General features: G+C 38.5%; 2 protein-coding genes across 2 annotated transcripts; one reads left to right on the top strand and one right to left on the bottom strand.

Annotated features, from left to right (window-relative positions):
• Positions 1-3,737: 3,737 nt before the first annotated feature.
• Positions 3,738-8,568, top strand: LOC122033154 (pyrophosphate-energized vacuolar membrane proton pump-like). The gene is made up of 8 exons (XM_042592300.1): positions 3,738-4,096; positions 5,187-5,761; positions 5,940-6,319; positions 6,397-6,483; positions 6,760-7,090; positions 7,403-7,813; positions 7,888-7,947; positions 8,120-8,568. The coding sequence occupies exons 1-8, from the start codon at positions 3,859-3,861 to the stop codon at positions 8,327-8,329; spliced, it is 2,292 nt and encodes a 763-aa protein (XP_042448234.1). The 5' UTR covers positions 3,738-3,858; the 3' UTR covers positions 8,330-8,568.
• Positions 8,569-8,763: 195 nt separating this feature from the next.
• Positions 8,764-10,083, bottom strand: LOC122033170 (arogenate dehydrogenase 2, chloroplastic-like). The gene has a single exon (XM_042592301.1). The coding sequence runs from the start codon at positions 10,028-10,030 to the stop codon at positions 8,951-8,953; it is 1,080 nt and encodes a 359-aa protein (XP_042448235.1). The 5' UTR covers positions 10,031-10,083; the 3' UTR covers positions 8,764-8,950.
• Between the last annotated feature and the right edge of the window lie 440 nt (positions 10,084-10,523).

Consider the following 10,523-nt stretch of genomic DNA (forward strand, 5'->3'; position numbering starts at 1 on the left):
TTTCAGATTCGTGGAAGGGGATAAAATTGTATCCACATCGCAACGGATCACGTTTGACGCGATCTGGATAATTTTCATGGTCTCCAGGCACCCAGACCAAAGTTAACCTTATGTTAACTTGTTTGGTCCAGGTTCTTGCTCCGGCTCCGCTCGCTTGGGTCCGGGTCTTTTGCTCCAGCTCCGCTTGCTTGGGTGATTTCGGCCATCCGTAATAGGGCTCACTCGAATCCATTTTTCGGCCTTCGAGCAGTCTTCCGTTCTGATTTCTCATCCCTCAGAAACATCGCACGCCTCCTTCTCGTCCGTCTGCATACTCTTCCGCTGTACCTTGTCCTTCGGACGTACTGAATCCGTCGGCTCTCTCCTGTATTGTCTTTCTCGCTAGCTACGTCTTTCGCTCGACTTTCTGTGCTCATAAGTTCGTGCACATTTAGACACAAGGGTTAAAAACTAAAAGAACCTAACATAACTTAGTTGATCACATCAAAATTAATTTGAAATACTAACATAGATGCATTAGGATAACAACCATCCATTTTTATTAAATAATTCAACACATCATTGAGTCTTTTTGCTTCAATAATTAAAGAATACTTTAAGATCAACACTATAAATAAATCATGTCTATATATTGTGCCTCAAACAACATTCAAGAGTTTTATAAGAACTCAATAAATTATTATCATCAACCCATTTTAATTTCTCTAAGTCCAATAAAATCTAAATATTTCTTCATACTTTTTAAATTGCATAAACTGGATTTGTAGTGAAGCATAAGCATGATCAATTAAAAAAAATAGTTAATCATGAAAGATTCCTTATCAATTGTTTTTTCTGCATTGTCTTGTTAATAGAAAAATATTTATTAATATTTTTCGTTTGACTTTGAATTAATACTTCTCTATTTGTTTTTTTCTTCTATTTTTAATAGTCAGATAAATATGTTTAGGAGTTGTATCTAATACCTAAAATAAATTAGAACATTTAAAATATTAGTGTGATTATAAATTTATAATTGCTTAAAATTTCCTATTTCCTATATATATACTTTGTACATTCATGATGACTGAGTATAAATTTGGGTATCTAAATTCATGATGACCGAGTATAAATTTGGGTATCTAAAATCTATCTGAGAGTCCCGATCCTTAAAAATAAATTAGAATGTTTAAATTTGTACTTAGTTATCCATCAATAATCAAGATGAGGTATATCCAACAATTAAGATAATAATAAATCTTAAAAAAATCAAGTTCTTAAAAGAAATATTAAATATTCTTTTAAGATTTATTCATATTTTTTAAAGTTTTAATTCGGATAAGATTTGATTGAAACATGAAAATAAGAAAAACTATAGAAAGAAGATATTGATTCATAATATAAATTAAAGAGTTTTCAAATTAGTGCCAAAACTTAAAATTGAAACTATTGATCACCTTTTACTTTTGTTTTTGCCATCAGACATTACTATTTCTATCGCCATCTTTCCCAATCTCACCCTCGCTTATGGTTAAATAGAAGAAATTAAGAAAACGTAAACCCCCTAAATATGAGATATAATTTAAATCTACGTGAGTTTAGTCTGTATGGTATATGTCGTGTGATTTTTATTTTGTTTTTTTAATTTCTTTTTAATTTGGGTTTGGGCTTTTTTTATTTTATTTTTCTAACCCAATAAACTTTATCACATATTTTACATCTACATATATAATACTATATCTATTTTTTTTTGAGCCCCCTCTAATCTTAGGCACTGAAGTAATAACTTCATGAGATTGATGGATCCGACTCTAATTATTAGCATGTTAGGTATCTATATTTTCACTACTTCTCATATAATTAAAAGATACTGAGCTTCTAGATTATCCACTACAATCACTTTTTTATTTATCTTGATAACTGATAGAAATTTTTCATAAAATTGAATCAGTCATCTCAGGATTAGTCAATAAGATTAATTGAATTTTATACATATATATTTTCACTACTTCTCAAACTTACATCCAATTAAATAATAAATTCACTTAATAAACTTAAATTAAAAACAAACAAATTCTGAATTCCATTATTAAATATAATTAAATATCTAAATTCGATTTGAAGGATCAAATATTTGGATATCTTGTGGCATCCATTCCCATTCCTATAAGACACCACACAGAGTTGTTGGTGAGGCTTCTTAGTCACCCTCCCTATGCCTTTCAGGTTGTCGTGCCTCAATCTTAGCCAATATCTCATCTCCTCACAATAATCCAAAATCTTCCCTATTCTTAATACATAAAAAGTTGAAAGAGAATTATATATATATATATATATATATATATATATATATAATGGAAAGTAGGTTAGAAATAGTTGTCAAGAGAATTCTTAAGGATGTTTTATAAATAAGTTGGTAAACTAACATTAAATTTGTAGATAATACATAATGGAAGATAGCACCCTTCTTCTTCTTATTTTTTAAAAATTAAAAAGGAATAAGAGAAAAAAAAGGTTTATTAATATTTTCACTAACATTTTTTTGATTGCTTTTAAAATTAAAATGCAAAAGAAAAATATTTTTGTCCATGCACTAAAAGATGAGGGTTGAGAGGTGAGAAATGTATCACCAAATATCCTCCTCCTCCTCCCTTCACTCGCTCCATTTCTAGTTGTTTGGTATAGATAAGATAATATTAAATAAAATAGAAATAAATAAGACATGGATAGGAACAAACAAAAAGGTCTATCCAACCAAAAGGGATTGCTTGAGCCCCTATCAATACATTACATAAGTTTAGGGTTTAACTAGGTAAGATTTTGATTTTAGGAATTAGGGTAGAGTATTAAATCTAAAAAATATTTATTTTTTTTCAAAAAAAAAATAGTTTAGAATTTGTTGAACCACTACATGTGTATCCTACGCTCGTGTACAAAGATGGAAATAGCATTAAAAAAATTGCACAAAATGTATTTTCATTCAATTTTTGCAGAAAACTACTCTAGTTTATGTAAATTTGCATAAATGTATAATATTAAACAAAAGATGATAGATATCACTCCTGAGAGTGAGACATTTTATCCTAGCACAAAGATTTTTTAAATGAAAAATTGATATTAAGAAACATCAGTAAATATTTTATACTGGTTGAAAATTGATATTAAGAATATCGAAGTTATATAGTTAGAACTTGCCTGCCCAATTTTCAATTCCGCTCCTTTTGGTTCGGGTATAAACGTTGCCCGAGGTTAAATTATTAATTTTTCGAAATTTAGGGGTCAAATTAAAAAAGTCAAAAAAGGGAAAAAAATAAAGCGTTTTTGGTAAAGTAAATAAAAACGCAAAAACAAAAAATGGAAATTTGAAATTCGGCGAATTGGAATCTAATTCGATCTTATCGAGGCTGGAAATTTTATCCTAATTCCACCAAACCTTTAAGATTGGAATTGGAATAAAGTAAAATGTTTCCCACAACAAAATTAACTGTTACTATATCAAAATATTAGAAAGTTTATCCTAATTAAATTTTAAAAAAGGAGGTATTTTATGATAATTATTTATTGTTCTTTAACAACAAAATTTCATTTTACCACTCTAAACATAATTTTATTTTACTTTTTAAATCACATTACTTGAAACAATGTGTAATTAAGATGGATTATAATTACAAAAGTGTCAAAATTCCTTTACTTTTTTAATAATTCATTATCTCTCCTTCTCTCTCTATCTCCACATGTGTCACTGTAAGTCGAAGTTGAGCAAACGGAGACGGCGTCCTATCGCAGTATAAATACCCAAGCGAAGTGGCCCACGAAACCCTTGCAACCCTCGCTCCGCCGTTCGCCGCCGCCGCCGTCGTCCGGTGAGGACTACACTAAATGGAGGCCACCATACTCCCCTTACTCGCCACCGAGATCCTGATCCCGGTGGCGGCCGTCGTCGGGATTGTCTTCGCGCTCGCGCAGTGGCTGCTGGTCTCCAAGGTCAAGCTCACCCCGGGAAAGACGGGGAGCAGCAAGGACGGCGTCTCCGACTTCCTGATCGAGGAGGAAGAAGGGCTCAACGACCACAACGTCGTCGTGAAGTGCGCCGAGATCCAGAACGCCATCTCCGAAGGCAAGAATCTTTTGATTTGGGCGTCTGGTTTTCGTAGGATTATGATCTTCGCTTCGACCTTGCTTAAGTTTTTTCTGTAGACTAGTTAGTTTAGGTTTAATGTTTAGCTTTTATTCTAGAACTGTGAAATTTGACACTAAGGTGTGATTATTCAACTAGATGTTTTTTTCCTTCAAAAATTTTAAAGATCTGTGGTTTTTTGGCTGATTTTTGTGCTCATATTTCTTTGTTCGGGCAAAAATATATATTTTCGGATCTACTTTTTATTTTTTTAGAAAAACAAGTACTTATTCTTCATTTTTTTTAAAAAAAAATCCTGCCTCTTTTGAATTTATTTATTTTGATAAAAGGTTTGCCAAATTTCGGTGTTAAACTGTCTTTAATTTGTATTCAATCTACTATCGAAAGATTTGTTGATTTCCATTTGTTGTCTCTGAGTGGATGAAGAGATTATGCTGCCTTTTTCTTTATAAGATGTGCTCTGTACTGTAGGAATATGTTCATGTTCTTTTAGTTGCGTAGCTTTCTTGTCTTCGACAATTTTTGCTTTATTATTCGGCAAGAATTTTTGCTTTGAACTGGCTCCTTTTTAGTGTTCTCGTGATGTTGCCTTTAGTTTATTTGTTTTATTTTGTTTTGTCAATACTAATTTTTAACTGGTTCCTTTTGGTGTTCTCGTGAAGTTGTCTTTATCTTATTTGTTTTGTTTTGTTGATACTCAATTTGAACTGGTTCCATTTGGTGTTCTCGATGTTTTCTTTAGTTTATTGTTTTGTTACTACTCATTTTTAATTAATTTGCTCTGTTCGAAAATAATACATTCATAATATTAATAGAAGAGTAGCAGAGCCAGCATATTAAATTTATTTTTATAATATCAAAATTATAAATTGTAAAGGATTCAGATACTTAACTATTAGCCTTCCATGACAATATCTGAATTTTTTTTATTGTTCTCAATGGAAATTTGGATGCTGTACGTTGACCTCGTGCCTTTCCTGTTTCAACTTTCAATATTGTTCACTGTTAAAACTTTATCATGATTATTCCTGATCTTTGATCTAATATGAAACTTCTTTCTTGTAAACAGGAGCAACTTCTTTCCTTTTCACTGAATACCAGTATGTTGGAATATTCATGGTTGCTTTTGCAGTCTTGATCTTCCTCTTTCTTGGCTCAGTTGAAGGCTTCAGCACAAAATCCCAGCCTTGCACTTATGGCAAGGATAAGTATTGCAAACCAGCACTTGCTAATGCAGTCTTTAGTACTGTAGCCTTCTTGCTTGGAGCAATAACCTCACTGGTATCTGGTTTTCTTGGGATGAAAATTGCAACTTATGCCAATGCCAGAACAACTCTAGAAGCTCGAAAGGGTGTTGGGAAAGCTTTCATAACTGCTTTCCGATCAGGTGCAGTCATGGGATTTTTGCTTGCAGCCAATGGACTGGTGGTTCTCTACATCGCAATCAACTTGTTTAAATTGTACTATGGTGATGACTGGGAAGGGCTTTTTGAGTCCATTACTGGTTATGGTCTGGGTGGCTCTTCCATGGCTCTTTTTGGTAGAGTGGGTGGTGGTATTTACACAAAAGCTGCCGATGTTGGTGCTGATCTTGTCGGTAAGGTCGAAAGGAACATCCCCGAAGATGACCCTAGAAATCCAGCTGTAAGTTTTAAATCTTTGCTTGTAGGATTTTCGATTTTTTTCTTGCTTCTCATGCTAACCCTTGTGTTTGATGCACAAAATGTTTCACATGAGTTTGCGCAACACATTGTCCTGTAAGAGCAGTTTTGCTACTAAATGCCCATTCTAATCCTTTCTCCTTACTTTGTACATCTTACAGGTGATAGCAGACAATGTTGGAGACAATGTTGGTGACATTGCCGGTATGGGATCTGACCTTTTTGGTTCATATGCCGAATCATCATGTGCTGCACTAGTGGTTGCCTCTATTTCTTCATTTGGGGTCAACCTTGATTTCACTGCAATGTGCTATCCTTTGCTCATTAGCTCTATGGGTATCATAGTTTGCCTGATAACTACTCTCTTCGCAACTGACTTCTTTGAGATAAAGGCTGTAGAAGAGATTGAGCCTGCTTTGAAGAAACAGCTCATCATCTCCACTGCACTCATGACTATTGGCATTGCCATTGTTACTTGGGTGGCCCTCCCATCATCTTTCACTATTTTCAACTTTGGTGAGCAGAAACAGGTTAAGAACTGGTAAGCTTTCTATTCCATTTGTCGATCAGATGATACGTTTTATGTTTCTCAATATACTAATTATTGGAGATGAACAGGCAGCTGTTTTTCTGTGTGGCAATTGGGTTATGGGCTGGCCTGGTTATTGGATTTGTCACTGAATACTACACAAGCAACGCCTATAGGTAAAAAAAAAAAATGTTCCCGTTCCTCTATTCATGTATCGACATTATTGGACATTCTACCAAAAAGACATCCTTCAAAATTGATACTTATCAAAACATGCTTTATAAGTTTCTTTTTTTTTACCATATGATGATGCACGTCTATTTTTTAATCTCCATAATACTCTTTCCTGCACTTTTTGGTAAACACCAATACCAAGGGTGCTTTTGTTGGTTAAATGCTCGGCGTTGTTTAGAGTTCACACATAATGCCTTGTACTTATTCTCATTTTACAGTCCCGTTCAAGATGTTGCTGATTCATGTCGAACTGGAGCTGCCACCAATGTTATCTTCGGGCTTGCTCTCGGATACAAATCTGTCATCATTCCCATTTTTGCAATCGCTATCAGCATATTTGTTAGCTTCAGTCTTGCTGCCATGTATGGTATAGCTGTTGCTGCATTAGGCATGTTGAGCACTATTGCTACTGGCCTAGCAATTGATGCTTATGGACCCATCAGTGACAATGCTGGAGGTATTGCTGAGATGGCTGGAATGAGTCACAGAATTCGGGAGAGGACTGATGCACTTGATGCTGCTGGCAACACCACTGCAGCTATTGGAAAGGTATACTTGTTGCTTGAGTAGTTTCTTCTGCATATCGACTTTGATTAATTTGTTATTAGCTTGGCATTCATAGTTTAGTCATTGCATTTTAGCCAGTTGGAAAGTACCACTAGTAATGTTTTTGCTTCCTGGCTAAATTGTTTTTCTACTCATCTACACTACTTTAACTTGTTCATTGATCCTTATTAATATTTTACTTCCAAGTGTCCTTAGTTATCAAGTGTTTCAGTCCTCCAGAACAATTACTTGCAGTGTTTGCGTACGTTGGATCCGAATGCAAATGTGATTTATATGGTACTTTCTTTTCTCCAGGGCTTCGCCATTGGTTCTGCTGCCTTAGTCTCCCTTGCACTTTTTGGTGCATTTGTGAGCCGGGCAGCTATCTCCACAGTCGATGTTCTGACACCAAAGGTGTTCATTGGGCTAATTGTTGGTGCAATGCTTCCGTACTGGTTCTCTGCCATGACCATGAAGAGTGTAGGTAGTGCAGCTCTGAAGATGGTGGAGGAGGTCCGCCGGCAGTTCAACAATATCCCAGGTATTATGGAAGGTACTGCAAGGCCTGATTATGCCACCTGTGTTAAGATCTCCACAGATGCCTCCATCAAGGAGATGATTCCTCCTGGTGCACTAGTGATGCTTACTCCACTCATTGTCGGAACCTTATTTGGTGTTGAAACTCTATCCGGAGTTCTAGCTGGTTCTCTGGTTTCTGGGGTTCAGGTACGCAAAAATCTGCTCGCTAAAGGTTACTAGTAAAGTTATATTACTCAGCAAAATGGTTTCTGGTGCCACAGATTGCCATCTCCGCATCGAATACTGGTGGTGCATGGGACAATGCAAAGAAGTACATTGAGGTATAGCTATCTTCCTAGTCTCAGATTCTCTTCATGTTAAGTGAAATAACCTGTGATGCATGATGAAGGTAAGTTCTTGCGCCATCGGAAGTGGCGTGTGAATCAACACGAGTTATGCTAGTCTTTCTTTGTATCACTGTGATTTGCTGACGGTCGTACATGGTTTTCTCAGGCTGGTGCATCAGAGCACGCTCGAACCCTCGGCCCCAAAGGATCTGACCCTCACAAGGCTGCTGTCATCGGGGACACAATTGGCGACCCACTCAAGGACACATCAGGGCCTTCACTCAACATCCTCATAAAGCTGATGGCCGTTGAATCTCTCGTATTCGCACCATTCTTTGCAACACACGGAGGCCTCTTGTTCAAGATCTTCAACTAAGGGAAGAGAAGACACTTGAAGGAAGCTAGTTCTTTAGAGTGCTGAAATCTTCCATCAAACCTCACTATTTATCAGTAATTGCGACGTTGTTATTTTGTCTTTTAGGCCCCTCTTATTTTGTCAAAATTCTGCGTCGATGACATGACTGTCTTTGTTGGATGATGACGATTGTATCCACTGCCAGTAGACGCTAATTTTAGCGTATGAGAAGTGATGTGTCCCGTGTTTTCATGAGTTTACCTTCCTAGATCATATACTGACTTTCTTAAAGTGATTATTATTGTAGCTAATTGGATGGAATAGGGCGGGCGGAAACTGATTCTCAGGTCCACAAGTTAACTAAAGCACGCTACAACATTTTTGGATCAATGACCTCATTTCTGAAGTGAATTTGTAAGGTGTTCCACAGTTTTGGCAGCTTCTTCAGCACCGTGTGATCAACAACTCAACTTAAGTTGGCTAGACATTTATCTTGCCCATAAAGTTCAACAAGGACCTTACGATCAAACTCCAAAAGCAACAAAGAAATTCCAGAACTACATTGCGTTCCTACTTAATAGTATTATTCTAAATATTGATGTAACATCCAAAGACCACTCTCACTTGGAAGAAGGGATTTCTTCAACTGTCCTTGGCCATGCGCTCGTCGTCGTGAGGACTCTCAAAGAGCTGCTTACGCACTCTATCATGCAATCTACCGAAGAGCTCCTTCTTCACAGAGTCGAAGGCCATGTCTAGGCGTTCTAACAGTTCGGTTGAGTTGTAATTGTACATGAAGAGACCATTGTAGAGGTCAAAGCTGTCGCTGCAGGTGTTCTCCACAATCTGAAGCAGGGTCTCGTAGCCCTTGGTGGCGATGGTGGTGGGCTTGAGTTGGACCTTGGACAGGATGCGGCCGATTGTATGGGTGAGGAACTGGCTCTCGGCGGAGTTCTCGTCGTGCTCGGCACAAGACATCTCGACCATACGGCAGCCCTCTCGGGCGAAGATGTCAAGGAAGCGGCGGCATCGGTCGACGCGCTCCTCGGTGTCGATGATGCGGACCTTTTCGTAGACGAAAGGGAGGTCCGCCCAGCCGTGCTTGCCGCTCTCCGGGCCGAACATGGGGTGCGTGCATAGGATGTCGAAGTGCGGAGGGAGGGTGCGGAGGAAAAGGTTCTTGGGGAACTCCTTTACGGAGAGAACGTCGACGAAGAGGGTGCTGCGACGGAGGCGTTGGAAGGGGAGGGAGCGGAGGACGGCATCCGAGGAAAGGATGGAGGAACAGAGGATCACCACGTCGGGATGCTGCTCGCACAGGTCATGCGGATCGCCGTAGAAATCCACCCCGATGGAACGGGCGGCGACGGAGTGGTCGGAGCGAGAATAAGCAAGGAGCGCGTGGCCCTGCTTTGCGAATGTGCGTGCCAGGAACTGCCCGAAGTTGCCGAAGCCGACGATCGCGATTTTGAGGCGCGATCTGTTCTCCAGATCTTCCAACGCTCGGGACTCGTAGTCGAACGACTGAGCGGCGTCGAGCGCTCGCGCGGGGCCGCCACGACCGCGACGGCTTCCCCGGCCTGGACACGACCGAGGGGGGAGAAAGACAGCGGGGAAGAAAAGAGCGGACTTTGGGCCGTAGGACGGCAGTTTGTGGTGGAACCGCCGCGGCGGGGAAGGCGGAAGGGAGAGAGAGGCGAACCGCTGCGGCGTGGAGTTCATCGCTGCAAGGGTTTTGAGGAGGTGGCGAAAGGAAAAGAAATAGCGAGAACTTTATAGGCGGCCAGTGTATTTGGGCCGGGCCGCCCCCACCGGGCCATGTTGAAGCTTGTATGCGTATGTGCTCTTCGTTTGGTAAGTTTTCTTAAATTTCCAATCTCGATGAATATAATGAGCTGTCATCCGATTTATGGTAAGAAATTTTCATGGAACTAATCACTCTTTAATTGACAGAATACGTATTTACTCTGCAAAGGAAATAAATTTTGGAAATAAAATGAAAATTTTCTCCCTTGTTTTGGTGATTAAACCACGAATCAATGTGGAAAACTTTAATAATGGTGGGCCAGCACCATTTTTTAAGTAACTACTCGTATTTTTTTTTTGTCTGGTTTGTTCAGCAAAGCGATGCAAAGCGTGTCGCGCAAGCATTCAAGACTCGTGGACCCACTTAAGGTCGCTCCGCTGTGCTGTCCCGGGCACGAGCCACCATTTA

Source organism: Zingiber officinale, chromosome 1A (genome assembly GCF_018446385.1).
Source record: "Zingiber officinale cultivar Zhangliang chromosome 1A, Zo_v1.1, whole genome shotgun sequence".
Taxonomy (NCBI): domain Eukaryota; kingdom Viridiplantae; phylum Streptophyta; class Magnoliopsida; order Zingiberales; family Zingiberaceae; genus Zingiber; species Zingiber officinale.